The sequence below is a fragment of the Chenopodium album genome, chromosome 24 (genome assembly GCF_948465745.1).
Source record: "Chenopodium album chromosome 24, dcCheAlbu1.1, whole genome shotgun sequence".
In the NCBI taxonomy this organism is placed as follows: domain Eukaryota; kingdom Viridiplantae; phylum Streptophyta; class Magnoliopsida; order Caryophyllales; family Amaranthaceae; genus Chenopodium; species Chenopodium album.
This window is the reverse complement of record NC_137857.1, coordinates 4,850,389-4,873,653: the sequence shown is the minus strand read 5'-3', so window position 1 is coordinate 4,873,653 and position 23,265 is coordinate 4,850,389. Positions and strand designations below refer to the sequence as shown.

The window sequence follows — 23,265 nt, the reverse complement described above, 5'->3', positions numbered from 1 at the left end:
GCAGCTGGTCCTACACCACAACACACACATCCTTTCAACAATATGGACAAGGCAACCAACCCAAAAATAGCAAAAAAAGGCAGCCATAAAGGCACACATAAAGCTTATATATAATGACCATCTATTCTACATAGCAGAATATACGACAGAACATGCCACCAAAGCAGACTAAACAGCAGTAAAAGCAAACACATCACAGTGCATGCATCCAAAAACTACATAAGCCTATTTCGATGAAGCTATAAAAGCATCACAGACAGACAGACAAAGCACAACCAAAATAGACACCATCAATACAAGCCACCATTAGATTAACACAGCACCAAACAAAGCATATATCAACATTATCCAAACACCATCAGTCACAAGCAAACAACAACAGCAAACACAATATATTTATAACCACAAAGACTATGAATTCTACTATGTCCTTGTCATACTCCTGTAACGCATAGGAACATCAAATGTCATGGCTGATCAATTCTCTGGCATAGCAAATAACTGGAAGTTCTAGTATGACAGGGTCCATACAATGCTGGTGGTTAGGCAAAGACTACACCAGGAAGAACATAGCTCATAAATATGTCGCAGTAGTTAAGTTACCTGAATATTTCTTGGCTAGAACTAAGGATCTGCTGTATACCCTTTCTGTCAGTCCTGAGCAAAAGCAAAACACAAGCCACTAAATCTCAGAATGCAGAGCACATTATCTCTTTCTACAGAAACAAGGCTATCCTACACATATATATATACAAGCACCCAAATAACTTGATCACAATTTTTTTTTTAAAAAAAAAAAAAAAAAAAACTAATACAAAAACAAAAAAAAGGAAAAAAGGGAAAAAAAAAAAGCTAGCTAAACTCCTACACACTAAGCTACATTAATAAGTAACACTCATAACAATACCAATGCCAAAGACCATAGTACATATTCAAAGGTATGTATGGATGGTCAAATGACCAAAATAGTAACACTTAACTTGACTCCTTAAAACAAGGAAGACTATATATCATCAAGAGCAAGCAACCTCACTAACTCACCCAAGCATAATCAAGCAAACTCACTGACCCTCACCACTGCCATCATCTTTTCCTTTAATTGAATTTTTTTTTTTGTTTGTTACGTTTTTTACGTGACATTTTTTTTTTAATTAAAGGATTACAATACTCACTTTAAAAATAAGGTGTCCTGATTACATGTAAAAATAATAGATTGTCATCTCTATAGTAAGAAACCAACATCCCACACACCGAATTAATCACCCCTAAATACATTCACATATGAATCAACAGAAATAAAATTAGCAAACCTTAATTAGAATGGCTAGAATTAACATCCCACACACCTAACTATTACCATTACATTTGTTCATAACCATTACTATTAAATTTGTTCATATATCAATCAACACAAATCAAATCGACAGACTTTAACTCAAATGGCCATTCGCTATTAACTGGACATCAAAGCACCCCATAACTCTCCTAACGTTTCCAACCTACCACATAAAGGAACCAAACAAGCTCCATAGATGGCAGCCCGATTAACCTTAAATAATCAATTCGTTTTAATCTTAAATAATTCTGCCATTTTTCTAATAAATTAAATAAAAGGTCAAAAAAAGTCAACAACACAAAAGGGGACAATATTCTCGATGTTCTTCCCCTTTGTTGTTTACTTTCCTTTTTTGTTTTCACAATTAAAGAAATTAACCTCACTAAAAGGGAGGGGTAAAAGCGGTATTACACATTTTTAGGAGTTTTTTTCCTTTCTTTATACAAGGGTAAAGCCTAAAAGTAATTTACCAAAAAGGGAAGGGCAAAACCGCCACTACACTATTACTTTGAAATAGTAACACATGTTGTGGCTTTTGAAAGGGTTGTAGATTCATACTAAAAATGGTGAGAATAAAACATTATATAATCAAAATTCCGTTTACATATATTTGGAGGAAAAAAACTACACCATGAATAGACACATGTCATTCTTGGTGGCTATTTTACTATTATGTTATTGATGTTTTTATTTAATTCAGTATCACTTTAATATTTCCGTAATCTCTCTTCCCAATTATGATACTTTATTCGTTTATCAACATCAGATCCTTATATACTTTACTAGTATTACTTTTTACCATTTCTTCTTAAAGTCCGGATAGAGCAAGTACTCCCTGTGTCTTTAGATATAGTTTTCATTTGACTTTTCACCGTCTCCAAAATATGTCCCAGAGCTAAGTTAACAAATACTATACTTAATTTAACTTTCTAGTGTAATTGCTGAGGATATGTTCGATTCACTTGTTTTTCCTTAGTATGAGCTTGTCAAACCTTATGTTAATTGGAAATTGAATTTGGGTAGTCCTTATATTATGTGAACTTCATTTACCCAAACTTAGGTAAATTTAGTGTTCCTGAACTAATTTTACTTGATCTTATTAACCCTTTTACCACTAAATTAGTAAAAGAAATAAGCTTGTAGCCTGAGGGAGTACATTTCTTGTACTGTCATCATTTAGTTTAGCCAAAATTCCTCTTTTGTTACTTGCTTTTCTAACGGCAGAAATCTCAAAAGGTTATCAAAAAATGAGAGGAAAAATATGAAAATGTTTAGAGATCTAGGTCTTATATATGAAGGCTTGCTTGGTGGATTTCATTAGAGTGTAATCATGAAGGGTAATAAAGCATTTAAATCTCTCCATGCCAGCAGAAACTACCCTCTTACACATGTTGTGTCGCTTGACAGCCCCAATATCGGAGAGGTGGGGGAAGGGTGCAGCAGTTCCGAAATCCAGTCCATTGTGACAAAACTCGGAAATTCCAAAGCCTGATCAGAAATCTGCTGTATGGTTTAAGTCCCAGAAACATCATGTACTGCTTTTGATATAATTCAGAATCACAATATTTACAGTTGGTTCAGTAGTGATTAGTCGCATAATAATCATATAATTATACTACCACTGTCAAATAGTAGCATCGACCCGGCCAAGTGTAAGTGTGTAACAATAAAGATGCCAATGCTAGTATGGGAAATGAGCACTAGCTGCACTTATTCAATCCCTCCCCTGGATTCTTTCCCTGTTTCATGTTGTAATTTTATGGAAGTGTACAGCATAGTGAATTTTCTTTAACTCTTTCCTGTATCCGAATACTAAATCTATTCGACGTGGTGGTTTCGGCTTTTGAGTAAGCTCCAGTGCTTAGTCTGAGAAGAATTGAAAACATTGGGTTGAAGTAGATGTTACTTTCTACATAATTTTCATTTTCTTAGTATTCGTGGTTCACGAAGTAATAATAAGAAGATAAAAGAGAACAGGGAGATTACTTGAAATTAGATGAAAAGATTTGGATCCTAAAAATTAATGCGATCATAATAATTTGGTTTTGCTTAATCCATCATATGATAAAATACTTTGTATTTGTTAAACATGCTGAATTACCAATTTACCACATAAATGAAATATATTACGGAGTAGATGATTTCAGATAAATTCAAACAAAATAAGTCAAATAAAAACATATCCTGGTTGTCAAAAAAAATAAAAAATAAAAACATATCCTAAATCTGTGATATGTTCCCAATTCTTAAGCCTTGGTCTCCAAGTATTACTTAATCCAAAAGTCAACGAAGACTTAATTACCTTATAAAAACACCTAAAAACAACTCTTCAATCTCCTTGCATCCCCCTCTTTTGAAACATTCAAACACCAAAAACCCCTCTCCACCACCCAAGATGAAGATCACCGTAGTACCCTTAACCACCACCGCCGGAAAACCCGAATACATAGCCAACCTCGAACCTCGTGCCACAATCAATGATCTCAAGACACTTGTCCAAGAAAAACATAACATCCCTATAAATCAACAACTCCTCCTCCTCCCTTCACCCTCCTCCACATCCCACCACTTCACCTCTCCTTATGGCCCTCTCCTCCCTCTCGAACCCCTCGACACGGTCTCTCTTTCCGAATGTGGTCTTTCTGACCGCAACCCCACCATCTACCTCACCCTCCGCCTCCACGTACTCGTGGGGGCGGATAGGGAATTTCTTGTAGACCTTAAGTGGGGTTGCACTATAGGTAATTTACGTGATCATGTTAAATCCCTTACAAAAGTACCTATAAATAATATGAATGTTTCTTGGGGTACAATTAAATTTGGGCCTTACAAAGATTGTACCTTAGAAAGTGTGTGTAATAGTCTATGGGATTACCCTACACAACCTTTTCTTGTTGAGGTTGTAACTTCTATTATAACACCACAAAAAAAGAAAGGTAGATTGTCTGACCTCGAGGACGGTCATCTAGACACGGACTCCGAGGATGAGATGGCCCGCGATACAATGACATAGGTCCCTTGCGCGCCAAGCGTGTGTATGGAACCTTCTTTGGGCTTAGGTACAAGAAAATCGGCAATAGGCCTATGATCTTCGATGCCATTGACCCTCCCGGGACTCCTATCCCTATGCCGGAGGGTCTTTCTTGCATTGAATTTGTCAAGGATTCCAAGATTAAGTTTGTGATCTTATGGCTTGGAGGTGAAGGAGGGTTGGAAAATTTGTTGACACGTTTTGACTTTCATCAGAAGAGTAACACACGTTGTGTGGTTGTAAAAGGGGAGCGCGATTTAGCTACTTATTGCTTCCTTAGGAAGCTTAAGGCCGATTTGATTGATGTTCCTATATGTGCTCTTACGGATTGTGATCCGTGCTCGTTGAAGGTCCTAGCGTTCCTTAGACACCCATTAGTCGAGTTCCCTCCGAAATTGCAAAGACAATTTGGTGGTGAATGGAAGAAAAAGGCTACAATGTATGGAGCTAAAATTGAGATAAAGTGGGTGGGTTTAAAGCCTAGTTATAACAGGTTTTTTCAGATGGAGAAGTTTGCTATGGCGCCGAAGAATTTGGAGACAGCAAAGGCGCTATTGGAAGAAGATGGGTTTGCAGGGTTGTTTCCTGAGTGGGCTGAAGAGTTGAACGTCATGATTGAGGGTAAGGAGATGGCTAAACTCGAGGCGTTTTCTGAGTTTGGGGAGGAGTTTCTGACTTCTGTTTTTCTGATTGAAGAACTAGGGAAGCATCGTTGCTGTAGGATTAAACATAGTCATGCTCGTCGTTGAGTCATGCCTCGACTTCTTGCACTAAGTAGATGCAATGTAATGCTAAAGGAATTGTAGAGTCATGCCTCGAGTTCTTGCAGTAGATGCAAGGCAATGTGCTGCAAGGCAATGTTAAAGGGATTGTAGAGTCATGTCTCGAGTTCTTGCAGTTGATGCAAGGCGGGATTGTAACTTGTAAGTTAAGTCATGCCTTGAGTTCAATACAACTAATTAATTAACTGAATTCGATAAAATTCGTGTGATTGTGCAACAAATTTATACATACAACTGAAACAAGTATCGTACAATTGCTTCTTGTCTTGGATTTCCTAGTTGTTATAGATTACAACAGATATATAAGCAAATGTTGTGTTGCTGAACTACTCATCAGAGCCTTGAACAGCTAATAAATGAATAATAATAATTTTTGTTTATCTACAAATCCTATGAAAATTTCAAATATTTAATCAAGCTTACAATAAATTATAGAATATAATGAAGATGAATAAATGAAGGTGAACCCAAGGTTACTTTATGGGGTGATTATCAACATCCAACCGCGTCTCTGTACTCCATGAAAAGCAGGGCAGCACCGTAGTGAGCGAGTGCACCCAACAGCACGAACACATGAAAAATCTGATGGCTGTGACCTGCAAGATCAAACCAACCAGGCCTCCACCTCTCTGGGATACGACTCACGTAGAATCCGGTCCCAATAAGGTAAGACAAGGCCATAGCAGACTCATATGCAAGAGTCAGATTCCTTCTTGGGTTATTCCAATTCAAGACACAAGCATGTACTGCAGGGATAAGCCCGAATAAGCCCATGGACACGAAGAGAATAGCACGAAAGGCACGACATTTTCCTGATGACAGGGTAGAAGATAGTAGGGTCGCGATTGTGAATGCACCAAAGATAGAGATCCCTGCAAGATAGGTAATCTGCCATAGGGGTTGGCATTGAAAGATGTAGTAAATTGGAGGGAAGAACGAAGTTATGATCATGACAGTGATCCCGGTGTAGTCCATTCGTAGGAGCCATAGGTTCATGTCGTGGGAGTGACAGCAGAAGAGATGGCATACACTGCTCGAAAGAAGGCAGAACATTGAGCCAGCTAAGTATACATAAAATGGCCATCTTACTGCTTCTGTCACTATATGATTAGCTCCTTGATGAGCTATGTTCTCCAAGTTAACCATGTTTGTAACACCCTGAAACCAATAATCGTAAACAAGATAAGAAAACCAGTTCCTTATTACAAGTAAAATCGAAAGAAATAAATGTAGGTGAACCATGAAATTTGCTTACCATAAAGAGTTTAGTCGAATCATGGGATGAATTTGTATCTGTTCCTGAGGGAAAAGTCCTGAAATATTCAAGAAATTGACGAGAAAATCAAGTTCATATTCCATAAATTTTTTGAAGTAGCAAGCAAATTAAAAGCTAATAGTACATTGCCATAATTGTGAATGAAGTGTAAGTATGTTTTTAGGATTGACAGCAATATTGTTTTCTGTTACAAGAAAAATGTGAGTAGTTTAATTTGTTGCTTCGTCTTCGTTACCTACTTTGTTACTCTATTGTGTTACATTACATGAAGAAGTTATTGCTAAAACTATGAATTTCTTGCTAAACGGTGGATTATTAATATTATTAACACGCGAAAACTTGAACGAGTTTCTAATTACATGGAGATGAACAACCTAAGTAGGTTTACCTACTCAGAGACCACAAAAACTACAAGATACTAAGTAGATTGTAAATTAAATAATACTTAGTTAAGTATGGTTTAACAATTAACAACCACCCTAATAAGTCAATTTTTAGACTAAAAGAAGCATATATACAAGAATTATTTTTTATTATTTGCTACTACATTACTTGTAATCCTTAATAGTGGTGATATATGTTAAGATAATACATTTATGCATGACTTAGATTTGGAATTTTGATGTATATTAAAAGTGATTAAAATATTTGGGAGTCCCACCGTCGAATAAAAGAATGAATCACTGATTTCGAGAAAATCCTAGTTGATCCTTGCATCTGATAGATTCAAACGTGTTTATTCCAATATTACCCTTCAATCAATCTAGTTGCGAATATTCCATAATATGAAAAATACTACTTCGAGATTGGACTAAAGCGTATGATCCCTAAGAGTGTTTTATCATCGCTCCATATGTAAATGTAATTCAAAAATTCAACATCTAGGTGATCTAATAGTTTCACTTTGAAATTTTCCCAACAAAATTGAACTTGGATTACTAATTCTACTCTATGAACTTCACTGGTTCTTAAATTAACTAAAAATAATGTGAAATCAGAACAACTCATGAGATAAAATTCAGCTAATTTAGTCAATTTCAACCTTAGATAGAATTAAAAAAGCAAACAAAATGATAAAAAATGATTAAAAAAATACCTAAAAATTCCAAAAAGATCAACGGCTTGTGACACATGGGCTGCATTTACAACAGTCAATCCCACAAACAGAATAAATCCAAGTAAATGCCTGCAAAATCAAACCCAAAAAACACCATCAAAATCAAACCATAAACAACAAAGCCGAAGTCCCAAAATGATATGGGTCGGCTAACATGAATCGTTATAAAGAACCGTTTGAAAAAAAAATAAAAAACAAAAAGAAAGAATGTGTTACTCACGTCCAAACATTAAGGGTCTCATTATGCCATTGAAACAAGCTAAAAAAAGCTTGTTTTAAAGGCCATTCAGCTCTATAATACTTATGAATAAACTCATTATCTTTCATATAATCAGGCAACTCATGAAAGCTCAAAAGCCTGCAATTTTTACTCTTTTGACCATATTTTTCGTTGCATTTTTTGCTGTTTTCACAGAAATTATTCCCATTTTCCATTGTTTTCCCCTGTTTTCCCCTGTTTCTTGCAGAACACATCGAAAATCACACCAAAAAACACAAAATTTGTGATTTTTTTTTGTTTTCTTGTTTGATCAGAAAGATGGGAAAATGGGTATTCAATAAAACAAAAAAATCCCAGATTTTCTCTCTCCTAAGTTGGGTAGTTTGTTGAGAGAAGATGTGGGTAAGATGAATGAAAGTGTCAGTTTTATATTGGGGTATTTGTAAGAGATGACGCAACTACAATGTGTTGAAATAAAAAAGAAAAATAAACAAACATTTCTAGCAAAATTGCATTTAATAGAGGTTATTAGTTGTGAAGGTAGTAGTAGTAGTTTTATATTATTCCAGTGATTTACAGGCTTTTTATTTATGAGACTATATATAATAATATATGAAAAGAATGTGTATGAAATTTATATTATATGGTTAGGTCAGCAATAAATGTTTGGGTCACCTCCCTTAAGAAGAACACAACCAACTTACTTAATAATTTAGATTTTAGATAGATTGTCTTTAATTTTATGCAACTTTTTTTAAAAATTTTTGGTTGCCATAAGTTGTGACTACTTATTGACCAAGCTTGTGTACACGCACCTTTGGACTTTGGCCATTTGTTTGGTCAGCATTTTTAAGCAAGGTTATGAAGATGCTTAGAAGCACCTTAAGAGGAGGATTATTGTTGTTTTTGTCTTTGAAAGTAAGTTTGTAATGGAGTAACTTGTAAAGGTATAAATGATTATCGATCTTGTGGAGAAATTCTAGGTTACTGTAAACATTTACGAGTACTTTTTTAAAGGATGTCGTTTATAGTAGAAGTGGTAAATGGATCGAGGCTATAGTTTATGGATTTGGTAGATGGTGGAGAATCATGAGGAGAACGGATTAAGAGCTTAAGACAAAAATCAATCAATCGTAGAATGTACTTTATTTAAAAGTGATACATTAATAGTTGATAAACCGGTCAAATAAAGTCAAGATAACACAACTCATAGGCCATCTTTTTTTTTTTACTTATTTGGTGTCATCTATTTAAAATCACAATCACTAGCATTGCATTTTTCCTTCCATATCTTTCTTTAAAAATAAATTGTTGTCTTATCATTAATTTAATATAGAAGTTCAATGTCAATTCTTTCATTTTCTAATCGGTTTGATTTCGTTTATTATATTACATTGCTCATAAATTTCTCTCCCAACTAACCTAACCCCAAAAAAAAAAAAAAAAAAAAAAAAATCACTCGACTAAACACATCAATGCTTCCTTAAGAAAAACACTCCGTACAATAAAACACGGTCGACACAAGTAATTTGTTATTTCTAATTCATAATTTACAATTTATGCATCGAACGGGTCAAAAAATTAATTTTACTTACCATGTTGGACCGAGAAAGCTTTGACCTTACTCATGACATCCCTGTTCCTATGGTCTTATAACCGCCAACTACTTTTAGAAGTTCACCATCTTTTCGTTTTAGGACTTCCCCATTTTTTGGCCGCCTCTTAATGGGATGACCGACTCGCATTGACTCTTTCCTAACGTCACGTATTAGCAACACTAGTTCGATTACTCTACCAGCTTACTAGGTGTATCCCTAAACCACCTGCATTCAACCTTTTTGTTAGAAATAGGAAAGGTTCACTCCATCGTTTTTTTAATTATTGTTCGACTTTAATTGGACACGTTTGCTGATATCATTTACTACACTCCACACATCTTTATTTTCAAAATCACGCTTATAGAATATATTCTTGTCAAAATCTCCTACCACACATCTTCGTTCTCTGCCATAATTGCATTATGCAAATGATTAATCTTGATAACTAATAATACGCATAATTTATTTAAAGTATTTAAATGAATGTATCATGGTAGGACATAGGTGTCAAATTTAGTTTAGAGTGGGATGAAGTATAATGTGATTAAGGACACATGAGATATGACACAATTATACCTAGTGAGTATGTCAAGATTATTTCATTGAGATGAAGAGTCTATTTAAGTGCTCACTAACAACATTTGACTAACATGTTTTGATAGATAGTCAATAAATTAAATGAGGCCAAAAATCCCACTTCATTTGTTCTAATAAATTAATTGACATGTCTTATATCACATATATTAATGCATATACTTCATGGTTAATATTTCTACTTATCAATAAGTAAATTGTGAACAGATAAAGCATGAGCCTATATACATGGAGTACTTGAGAATAGAGATACGATTATGAAATTGTACTCTCAACGCCTAAAAGACCTCTAGCTATATTTGATTCCTTAAGGTCTTTCTCGATGTAACATTCAATTGATTGATCAAAGACTTACGACAAAATAAATAAAATTATATATAAATAATAGCCCGTGATTTTTTTAAGTCAAAATATGGACATTCACATAAACTTCTACTAGTATTATGTAAATGATTTCAATTCAACACATTTAAATATTTATTAGCACCTCTTGAGTCTCGACTCTTATTGTAGGTAATGAGTTATCTACCTTATGGGTAAATGTAGCAATGTTCGTAAATCGGTTGTACAAAACAAAAACTCCAACTTCCGAGTAACAACTCGATTAAATAATGCAGCATCACAATTAAAAGCTCATGCGCGTAAAAATTGTTTCTTTATTGTACGGAGTATAAATGAAACAATAAACAGCCGTCAAATATGATTCTTTCTCCCTTAAAAAAAATTGAAAATAAATGAATTTGTCAAATAATGGTAGTTACTTGTTATTGTCTTCAACACTCATGATATTCTGTAAAGAGCAAAGACATACACTGAAATATGATGGTCCACCATATAAATTCATTACTACTACACATAGTAAGAGTATTAGATAGTTAGTTGGTTCACTTGGTTCGTTGTGTATCATTTGATGATGATTGACAACTAAGACAGCTGGATTATCCATTTGTACTGTACTTGATCATCATACAGGACTACAACTTTGAATTTTTTTGGCTAGCTACTAGCTCATAGTCTCCCCCCCCCCCCCCCCCCACCCCGACGACCCGGTCGCTAGGTCTTTTTCCAAATTTTTAAGTTTTGTACGTACGGAGTATATGTACAATTTAACAAAGACTCATTTTTTTTTTAACTTTGACTATATATGTAATACTAATAGTAGTTAATGTTAGAGGACTATCTCAACCAAAAACTTATAAGCTAATGGGTGAAGTCTAAAAATATGTTTTATACTTTATCAGTAAACCCTTGGTGGGAACTGGGAAGATTAACAAGCACAAAATTTTAAGGAGTCATCGCAAACATAGTTGAAAAGTGTCTATGTTACATCTATATGTATTCTATTTTTAATGTTTCAAGCTTCTTTATCCAATTTGACATGCATGTAAGACTTTTTAAACTAAGTTCAAATAAGAATTATCTAATTTAAATTCATTTTACAACTACGATAATTCTAAGAAGCTATTCAAGTTTATATTAAAAAGTTCATATCAATTAAGTTCAGTTAATTGAGACAAATCAAGTGAATAATGTTACCTAGCTAGCTAACCGGCTTAATATTTGCTAATGTAATATTTGCTAATGTTATAAGCACCTTCTTAATTTTTTATTTTTTTTTTTAGTAATAATGTGGCACCAAGGGATTTGAATATACTTTGTGATTCGTGAATGTTAATTGTTGTAGTAAGGAGTTAAGGACCTTGAATAAAAAGGTAAAACACCTTGCATATAAAAAGGATTAAGCAAGGAAATTAAAATAGGAATATTAAGCATTATGCATGCTCAACTACACTAACCAAAAAAAAATTATTTAGAGGGAACGAATTTTTCATTTGACTTATGGAGGGACCAAGTAAAAACTTTAATATTAGTGCATGTACGTTAAAGAGAGAAAGTTTTCCTCTAATTTCGAAATTTATGAGGGCCGAGGCTCTCTCTAATTTCCTCTACATGTTTTGTCAATAAATAATGCGTGATTAGAAAAAATAATTTAATTTTTATATACTAGTGCACGTACGTTAAAGAGAGAAAGTTTTGAGCATAATAATTAAGATACACAAATTCTTGTATATATGAACCATGTTCACAATATAAAGGATTAGTGTAAACGACCATAGGATTGACATGCCCAGCCATATTTTGCTTAATTAATGATAAATTCTATTTAAAATTATTGTCATGGTTTTTTGGGCTTCATTCTCTATCAATATTCAACTAAATCAATTAAATGTGTATGTATGTGACCAAACAAAGTAACAAATAAAGAGATGGAGGAAGTCTAGCAATAGGTGCATGATATTTTTTGGTTGGGGAAGATCATCTGTATTAATTTCAAGAGATACGTAATACGGTGTAGTATTACCTCTACTGCTCTACATACCTACTTTATTTGTCAACGTTCAATATATGCATGCAAATTAACAGGAAATGGGCTACTTTAACTACTTTTTGATGTCTTTGGGGACACGTGTCCATTCAATTTATATTTTTTGTAACAGAAATGTTTATCCTTTGGCAACTCCAAACCTCTAACAATAATCCATCATAAATACATGAATGATATGATATCATACTCATTTGTGGGAAAATAAAATAAAATCTTCATACTCATTTGTGGGGAAAAGAAAAATAATATCTTCATACTAAGGCAAAATAATGTACCATTGTTTGTGTCACTCATTCTCACTAGGTCACTACTATTAGCTCGATTTGAATAGGTCAAATTAGCTTGATTACACATTAGTTTTGAATTTTCAATTGACTTTTTGAGTGACGTCAATTTAAGGTACTTCATCCAAATAATCTTTTGAACCATTTAGTTTTACGCTAGGCTGGCTTAGGGTCTGTTCACATTTACTGAACAGAGCTGAACTGAACTGAACTGAATTGATTGGAGCTGAACTGAACTGATTGGAGCTGAAATGAATATTTTATATAAGAGGGAAATTAAGAGCTGAACTAAACTGAACTGAACTGAACTGAACTGATTGGAGCTGAACTGAACTGATTGGAGCTGAATTGAACTGAACTGAAATTAAGTAAATGTGAACAGGCCCTTACTTTTTGGGTTCGGCTACATTTCGAGTTGGCTTATAAGATCTATTTCGCTTATTCGCTTTATCCAATCTATAGCCAATTCATGCTCATCTTTACTCAAAAAAGAAAAAAAAATCAACATTAGCATTTGCTTCCTCTGTCACTTTATTAAGTGTCTGCTTTTCTAACTAAGTGAATTAAAATTAAGTGTCTGTATCTATTAATCAATTTATACTCTTTATAATTATTTCCAATGTATACACATAATTTTATATTTCCTTCATTTACATTAAACCCGTGAAATATAAGAAACGAACTAAATAAAAGGATGAAAGGAGTAGTGTCAAATAAATACTATAAACAATAACCCAATTAGTATTATGTGCACCATGCTGCACATAGAAATAGGTGCACCACGTCTATACTTTTGAACATTAAGTAAAAAAATTTGAACATTTTACAAAAAAATGAACATTTGGTAAAAATATATGAACACGTCACAAAAACTGAACATAAACATGCAATTTTTATGTTCATATTTTATAAAGAAAATGTTCATTTTGTATACAGTAAATTTTCAGTTTATATTATAAAATTATTACGAGTTAGACAAACTTCTTTCAAAATTTGTCTAACTTGTAATAATTCAAAATTTGCTATTGTTCAGATGTCTTTACTAAATGTTCAAAAAATTTATTGTCATGTTTTTTTACTAAATGTTCAAAAGTATAGGCGTGGTGCATTGCGATTGTTCAAATTTTTGTGCTAAATGTTCAAAATTTGCGATGTTCAGATTTTTTTTACTAAATGTTCAAAATTCACGATTGTTCAGATTTTTTTAACTAAATGTTCAAAAGTATAAGCGTGATATATTGCGATTGTTCAAATTTTTTAACTAAATGTTCAAAATTTGCAATGTTCAGATGTTTTTACTGCGTGTTCAAAATTTACAAGTGTTCAGAATTTTTTACTAAATGTTCAAAAGTATAGGCGTGGTGCACCTATTTCTAGTTGCACCATGGTGTATCTTCAAATTTGCAACAATAACCTTTTTTTTTTTTTTTTTTTTTGAACGATACTATAAACAATACCTTTGGTTTTAGAACTCTTGAAAATAATAAGCCAACTAAATATCCGGTCCAAAATTGTATTGGGCACTTTAGGTTAGATTTACGGCCTACTAACAGACTATGATATCAGCCCAATTATCAATCATGTCTAAAAGCGCAGAAACGTAATTTTATTTCCCCTCATTTTCCCTTCTTACCATCTTTTTCCCTAGTTAGGATTTTCGAGAGATTTGCTTCCACTAAACATAGAAATTTGTCCAAAAAAAAAAAAACATAGAAATTTATAAACAATACGGAGTAATATATTTATTAGCCAAAAGACAATAATTAAATTGACAAAAAAACATATGTACGCTAAAGAGGTGTAAATACTTTATTTCCAAATTTAAGCGAAATTTTTTAGTATAAAAATAATACTTATACTATTTACTAAAATAATAGTTATCACTCGTATCAGTATGAATTTTTCTTCTTATGGAAATTAGAATATAGCACACATTTTTATTTTTTTTCCTTATTTTCTCATCTTATGGAAATTAGAGTTTTGCTTCCATTGAACATGGAAATTTTTATATATATCAACATATTTATTAGCCAATAGACAATACTTAAATTGACAAAGAAAACCTTATATATCTATACGTTAAACTAGGCAACATAGTAATATGTAAAGCAATCCTTCATATTAAGTAAACAACTAACAATCATTCGTGTATTTCGTATAATAATTACCTAAAATGTTAGGGAATATCATAAAAATATACATGAATCTTACTTTATTTCCAAAATTTAAAGTATGAATATTAAGTAATGTTTTTGTATTTACTATAATAATTCATCGGTGTGAGTTCTTCTTCTTATATATATATATGTCACTCGCTAAAGCTTTAATTCATAAACAACCTTAAACCTCTAAGCACGATCATAGGAAAAACACAAAAAGATGGCCAATTTTGCAAGTTCGTTCATTTTGTTAGCATCACTAACCCTCACCCTATTTGTCACCTTTGCACCCGTATCTGCATCACGTGTTATAATAAGTGACCCAAATGGAAACCAAAAGATCGACCTTAACAAAACGTGTATTACTAGGCCCCACACAACCGTGACAATAACGAATCTGTTGAATGAAAACCTCAACTTACATTGCCAATCAAAGGACGATGATCTTGGTAAACAAGTCCTAAGTAATGGACAAGCATTTCATATTAATTTCAAGCCTAGCTTTTTAGGAAATACCGTCTTTTTTTGTAATTTTGCTTGGAGTGGTGCTTCAAAAACAATCGATGTTTACGAGTATGATAGAGATCATTCGAGGTGTTGTGGAGATGTTCCTTGGAAAGTTGAACAAAAGGGTTTAACTAGTGTTAGTACTTACAGTGGAGGATCTGATGAATTTTTCCCTTGGAATTGATTTTTGTAATAGGTTTTTGCCTAATTATTATATGCTTGCTTTTATATTATAATAAAATCCAAATAATATGAAATTTTGGTTCGTTAATTTTTCTTTGTTATCTTTCATATGGTTGAATTCTTTATGGCTTTGTATACATACTTTCCTTTTGTTTCTTATTTATTTTTTTATAGGAGAAATTGTCCACAACACCATACCATTAATTATGTCAAGGGTGCGTGTAGCACCACAACCTTTTGAAGGTGCAGTCCATATCACAAATTTTATACACGTAAAAGTATAAATAAATGACATCGGCGAATTGAGACTTCGTCAAAAAAGTGAAATCTAGTGTTTTTCTCAAAGGATTTTGGTCTTTTATTTATACCGTCATAATCACATATAGCTTGGCTAGATAAAATTTCAAGCTCCTTTTAACATGTTTCAAGCTCTTTTAACATGCAGATTTAGTCGAACCAAACAATTACTTCAAATTAAGCAATATCAATATAATTACGAAAGATAATGATGCTTTAATTAAAATAATATCAGATTTATTATAGTTTTTGATATAGTAAATTACCTAATACAAAGAGGTCTTAATTAATTTAGTTTATTTTATTAGCTTTAAATAAATATTTGTCCCATTTATATTTCTTAAAGTACTTGGCTTTGTATATATTGTACAAATATATACCATCATCTTGAGCTTTCCAAATACAATGACGTCCACCACATTGTCTATCGACGAATTCTTGTTCATCGACGAATGCATCGAATACCTTGCGTCCATGATCATCCCAAGTTAAACCACAAAAATAGAGGCGTTGTATGACCATACTAGAATGAATATCGAACGAGTAGTTTCCACTTTTGGGAAGTTTTTGAAGTTGTAGATCTTTATCACCCGATTTGCAATGCACCCATAAAATATCGTTCAATCCATTCACGATTACAACTTGATAATCTCCCGGCCCCATACTCCAACCTTCAATGTATTGAAAGTTGGCTAAGCAAAAAACTAAGAACAAAAATAAGAATAACTTCAACATTATTGTTACTTCTTACTTTTGGTTACAAAAATAATATTAAAACAACTTTTCTTCACCAAATTTATATGCTTAAATGCTCAATGTGAACATAATTATGACGTTAGCCTTTAATATGATATCAAAAATTAAAAAAAAAAAAAATGTTATACATAGCCCTTAGGGCTACATATACACATTAAATTTACACTTGAAAATCGTAAAAAGTTAAGAAATCATCAAAATATAAACATTAATTACACTGATTTACGCGTGTTTTTGTCAAGAGTTTCTAAATTTATATAATTTCCAAGAATGTATTTAATGCTTATATATAGTCCTTAGGGCTACATATAGCATTACCAAAAAACAATTATGGAGTATATTTTTGGAAAGGAAACTTAGCTTGAAATTTTTTGTGTGAACGTTTCATTTTGTCTTATGTTTAGACTTTGAGGCTTAGAGCAAGTTCAATGCATGATCATGGCCACAAATTTTCATGCAATCCGTTTCCAACGGCAATAGTTCAACTTATAATTGTTTGAGGGGTGATAACTAGGACAAGTGGCAATAATGTTTGTTAGTATAAATTTAATTTTATATTTTTGCGTGATGTTAATATCAAGGGTAATGCTATACATAGCCTTTAGGGCCATATATAAGCATTGAATTTACTCTTGAAAAATGTATAAAGTTAGGAATTCATGACAAAAACACGCGCAGATCAGTGTAATTAGTGTGTTTTTGTCATGATTTTCTAAATTTAAACAATTTTCAAGAGTAAATTAAATGCTTATATGTAGCCCTTAGGGCTATGTATAGCATTTTCCTAATATCAATACCAAGCTATCTCTAAATACCAACCAAATTTTAATCGAAAAAAAAAAAAAAAAAAAACCAAGTTATCTCTAAATACAACAAATTTTAATCGTTAATAATTCAATTAGTCTTTTTAATTCTTTGAGTAATTTAGTGGGTAAGATATACTTCCTCCATTTTCTTTTACTTACAACACAGCCTTGTGGCACGTGTTTTGAGGTCGGGTTTATGTAATGTAAATGGACAAATTTTTCACTATAATTTTTACAAATGATACTTAACCCTATTCTAATTTTCGTGTAAAAATTATATTGATAGAATCGCTCGTTTACCCTCACTAATCATCTCCTAAAACTGCGTGCTTAAAAGGTGTGTTGCATGTAAAAGAAAACGGAGGAAGTATGAAATTAGAGAATTTAGAGTTGGGAACCCTATAAAATTGTAATTTTAGGTCATTTTGAGAGGTGATCTAATCAAATTAGTGGATTGATCTAATTAAACACTGAGAAAATGTTTTGTCTATTAAAAAATATAGAGTACGGAGTAATAACTATGCTTGAGAAGACCTTGCTATCTCCAAGGTAAATTGCTTCTACCGTTCTAGGCATATATAACAAGCTTTTCCATGTTTATCCTCATAATTTTATCATTTTTTCTATTTCTTTCGTAAATTTTTGATCTACAGAGTAAATATGACTTTAATAAAATTACATGATATGATAGTAAGTTTTATTTTATACTCGTACTGATTTTCACTTACTAAAATTTTATATTTACTCACTTACAATTATTGTAAACAAATTTAACGGTATTTGTTTAAAACCATTAGATTTAATATTTGCTTAAAACCGTGCATCGCACGGGAGCTAAACTAGTATGCTAATAAAAAGTGTGTCAACTATATAGGTAGATACGATGAGTACTGAACTGGATTGAATGTCTATATTATAGTATATCTTAGGTATAACAATTTATAATTCTCTGTCATTTATATATTTTTATGTAAATTACTGTAGAAAGTAATAACTTAAGGTTGTAATTAAGAGAGGTTAGTTATTGCATGGGTACTAACCTTGACTTCTTTGTCAAATACAAGTATAAAATTCAAGTTATTTTATACTTATATTAGATAGATGCATAATGATTGCATTAAGTATAATTTCACTACTAGTATAAATGAATTAAGATATACATTATCTAAAATTATAGTACAAATTTGGTATTATAAAATTTAAAATATGTATATTTATAATGAGTAAATACATATTTATCTCCGTAATAAACAAGTTTCTTTTATCACATAGTCAAAAGTGTAACTTTTACGTTGAAAATAGGATTTGTCTTAAAATCGCTACTTGAATTACGTGGTGGTTATACTCCATGATAAATATAAAGAAAACTTGTTTAGCACAATATGAACCCTTTGCCTTGCATGTGTAAAGATCAAATTAGTCCTTACTCCTTAAGTATATATTTTAATATGGAATGCATCCCATGTCATCAGTTATCACTCATCAAGTCATCATCATGTATGATGATATAGTATCTATCTACGTCTCTGATATACGAGTAGTATTTACAGACTTGCAGTTTATATTTACAAGCTAAGAGGCGCACACAATGTGTGCGTGTGCAATATAAGTAATCTATCAAGCTCGATTCTTTTTTTTTTCCCACAAAATTATCTATTTAATTGTTCTAATAAAAAAATAATTGGTAGGTTTAAGAATTGTTGATGATGTCATATAGGCTAAATAATAAAATTTAATTTCCTTTAAAGATGGAAGTTTTTTTTTTTTTTTTTTTTTTTTTTTTTTGAACTAAGATGGATGGTAGTTACATTTTTTTTTTTTAAAAAATAAGGATGGTAATTTATTTTGTAGATGAAAGGGATATTTTGGGAAAGTAAAATTTATCACCCAAAACCCCCTTTCACTTTATATATTACTATAGATATCATAATTTCTATTTTATACATACAAAGCATTTTTCATATACATACTTTCCTTGTGACCTTGAGTATATATGGATGAAAAATCCTTACTGATCCATTACATATCTTTTTTTTTTTTTTTTTTTTTTTTTTTTTTTTTTTGAGGAGAAGCTCCAAAAATCATTCCACCATAAATGACGACCTACATCCCATGGTAGGCAATGAGCAAGCTCATGTGCCACCTTATTACCCTCCCTCCTAATGAAGCTCCAAGAAACCTTAGAGAAAAAATTACAAATATGACGAATGTCATCTAAAATTAAATGAAAGCAGCTCCTTCCAACCTCTTGAGACACCAATGCGTTTATAAGGCCTAAACAATCACTCTCGATCACAACTTGCGAATGCCCAGCTTCCTTAGCAGCCTTAACCCCCAAAAACAACGTCTTAGCTTCAGCAATGCAGGGTTCCCATAAATCCTCACACCTCCAGGCAGCAGCAAGTAGTGCTTCTCCTTTCTCATCTCTGATCACAGCTCCTACACTTGAACCTTGCCCCTCACACAACCCCCCATCGACATTTAGCTTCACCCAACCCCCCCTAGGGGGCTTCCACTTCTGCCTCACCCCCCTTCCAATACCCCCTCCCTTATCTTCCTTCCCTTTCAACTCATTGAGCAGCTTGTGAACATATTCCATAGAGCGATTAGGATCACACTTCTCACCCTCAAAAATCCACTTGTTTCTAGCGTTCCAAATCATCCAGCAAACTGTCATAAATAACTCGTGTTCATCCTTGGGTAGACGCTCAAAGCAAGCCATAGCCATTTCAGCAAACGATTGAAAGCTTCCCACCATAACACTGCCCACCTCACACTCATCCCACATGAGACGAGCAGGAATACAGTCTCTTAAACAATGAATTTCTGACTCTCCATCCATCCTACAAACCGAGCACATACTGTCTTTGCCTGGGATCCTCTTACTTAACCCCATCATTGTTGGCAGCGCACCTCTACACGCCCTCCAAAAGAAAACTTTAACCCTCGGCAATGTAGCAGCAGCCCGTATCTTCCCCCAGAAATTTGATGCACTCGACCCTGAACCAGCAACATCCGTCTCCCATTCTCCAAAAATGGCATGGTAAGCAGACCGCACTGAATAATCACCACTCTTTTCAAGGTCCCAACTTATAGAATCAGCAGGCAAGCGCATACTAAGATGTATGCTGAGAATGCGTTCCCATTCGAAAGGCAAGAACATCTCCTTTATTTTAGCCACATCCCAAGAGGCTGTGGGAAGATGCATTAGATCACACACCCTCATATCTTCTGCATAATTTCCACGAGGAGAAATAACCTTTCTCGATTGAGTGCCCGGTATCCACTCACTATTCCACACTGAGATGCCAAGACCATCCCCCACTCTCCAACATAATCCACGTTGCACAACCCACCTCACACTCCATATCCCACGCCAAGTGTAACTTGGCAAATTACCCAACTCTGCATTCAAGTATGTACCATCAGCAAAGTAACGAGCTTTCAACACACGAGCAATCAAGCTATCTGGTAATTGAATCAATCTCCATGCTTGTTTTCCAAGAAGTGCCGTATTGAACATTTTAAAATCACGAAAACCCAACCCTCCAACTGCCTTAGGTTCACAAAGTTTCCTCCATGCCACCCAATGAATTTTACGTTCCCCATTCTTTTGCCCCCACCAAAAATTAGCCACTAACGAACGCATTTAGTCACAAAAGAAGGAGGGAAATTTGAACACACTCATCGCGTAGGTCGGAATAGATTGGGCCACAGCCTTAATCAAAACTTCCCGACCCGCCTTTGACATAAATCCCCCCTTCCACCCTTGGAGTCTCTTCCACAACTTCTCTCTAATATCCTTAGTAAGCACCCTCTTTGACCTCCCAATCACCGTTGGAAGGTCAAGGTACTTATCATGCACGTCCACCACATTCACTCCAAGCATATTCGCCAACTCCACCCGTCTACCTTCCGGAACCCCCTTACTAAATGACACCGTACATAATTTCTGTTTTGCAGTTTTAGCATATATATACATTTATATAATTATATATACATATACAAATGTTTCATGTTTCTTGTTTTAACGAATAATGATGAAATTTGTCTTTGTTGCTTTACAATTGTTGGCACCTCATTTTCACAATGCATGTTATAGTGTCATTCATGTAAAATGTTATTGCTTCTAATTGTACATTATTAAGTTCCTACTTTGCGTGTTAAAATAATGTCAATTTTTGGTATGTATCACAAATTAGCTTACAATGTCTGTGATAAGTTTGTTTAGGGTAAATAGGGTTTTTTTAAAAAAAAAAATAAATAAATAAAATTAACGGAGGGTAAATAGTTAATAATAGTTTGCCTTCATTATTATTTATCAAAATAGGTTCGGTTAAATGATACACTTATAATGTGTTTAATTAGCAAGCCAGGCCACTTAGGTTACACACTTACACTAAGGTGTGGTTTGAGACTTTGAGAGTGATACATGTCAATCAATTAATGACATATTTTGCCTCTAAATAATATTTACTTATTATTGATGATTTCCTAATTTCATTCTTAAAGATATTTTTTACTATGTAAAGTATTGTATTATTTCTTGTAAAAAAATTTATGTTATTAAAATATAGATAGGATGCATTTGGTACGCACAATTCCATATTCCTTTATTTACTTTTAATTCTTAAAGATATACTCCGTAATTCATACAATCCTACATTTTCCCCACGGATAGAAATTCATACTCCTAAATGGGGTTTTTTCTTGCATATCATGTTTATTAAAATTGTTATAGACTCATAGTAGTCAATATGGATGATATAAAATAGTACATGTCACAAATATCTCAACAGATCGATTATCATAATTTAAGTTATAAATAAAGATATAAAATGTTGTGTACTCCGATCCAGCGATCCTTGATATTTACGTAGTTTTATCACAAGAAATGAAGATTATATTACTTCTTCCAAATCATAAGCACGCTTACATGAGTTACATCACTTTGATTACAAGGAAATTTGATTCAAGAGAAGATAAAATCACATAAACCTAAAGTAACTAGAGTTCAAAATGTAAACAGCATTTACTACTATACTTTAACATACAACTATTACTTTTACTACAACTAGCTAGAAACCATATATAAATAGCATATAAAATTTATAAAGTTACAAGTTATGTTTCAATGCACATGTAAAGCTAGATTAAGTAAAATTATACATTGTCATAGTCCATGCATTAAAGTAAGGTAGTAGCCTAGTAGATAATGACGAGCATTAGCTACTTAGCTAAAGTAAATATACTTATTTCTTCCTGTATATTATATTAGAGGATTATGAATGCAAACAACTTTGACCTTTTTACTTCATCCAAACATACACTCTCCATATTGCCATACTATTATACTCAACTCAAAAGCCTTGGTTATATGCAACTAACCATTCATCTAATATTGTATTTCTTTCATTTCTTCAAGACAAGATGCATCCCACTTCGTTTTCTTTGATCATCTTAGGTAAAATGCTGATCTTTAATCAATATGACGCTTATAAGATATATCACTCAAAACATCCAAAACTTGCTCAATTCCATAGCCACAGGGGGGGATCTTTATTAGGGCTCATAAGGATTCGGCCCCTATTATTTTTGTAAGATTATTAGACGAGCGTGATAAAAATATTATGTCAAGCGACAAACACAACAACTTTTTCAAGTTGGTTCAAATAAATGAAAATTAAAATCTAATACAACATAGATACTTTTACTACTTAATTAAGAAAAATTAGTATTTAAATTGTTTTTTATCGAGACCTTAATTTTTTACGCTCGAATCATTATATCATTACAAATTTATTTCATTATTTACAATTTAACAACTACAAATCCAAAATAGTATGTATTTATAAATAATTATATTATTTTTGTACATATATTGTACATATATCTTGATATATTGTTTGCATCTATTGACCCATATAAGTTGT

The 23,265-nt window shown here is 32.8% G+C and overlaps 1 protein-coding gene across 1 annotated transcript; it reads right to left on the bottom strand.

Annotated features, from left to right (window-relative positions):
• Positions 1-5,484: 5,484 nt before the first annotated feature.
• Positions 5,485-8,346, bottom strand: LOC145611308 (heptahelical transmembrane protein 1-like). Its single transcript, XM_081666628.1, has 4 exons — positions 7,763-8,346; positions 7,522-7,611; positions 6,405-6,462; positions 5,485-6,307 (listed from the first exon to the last, which is right to left on the bottom strand). The coding sequence occupies exons 1-4, from the start codon at positions 8,014-8,016 to the stop codon at positions 5,642-5,644; spliced, it is 1,068 nt and encodes a 355-aa protein (XP_081522754.1). The 5' UTR covers positions 8,017-8,346; the 3' UTR covers positions 5,485-5,641.
• Between the last annotated feature and the right edge of the window lie 14,919 nt (positions 8,347-23,265).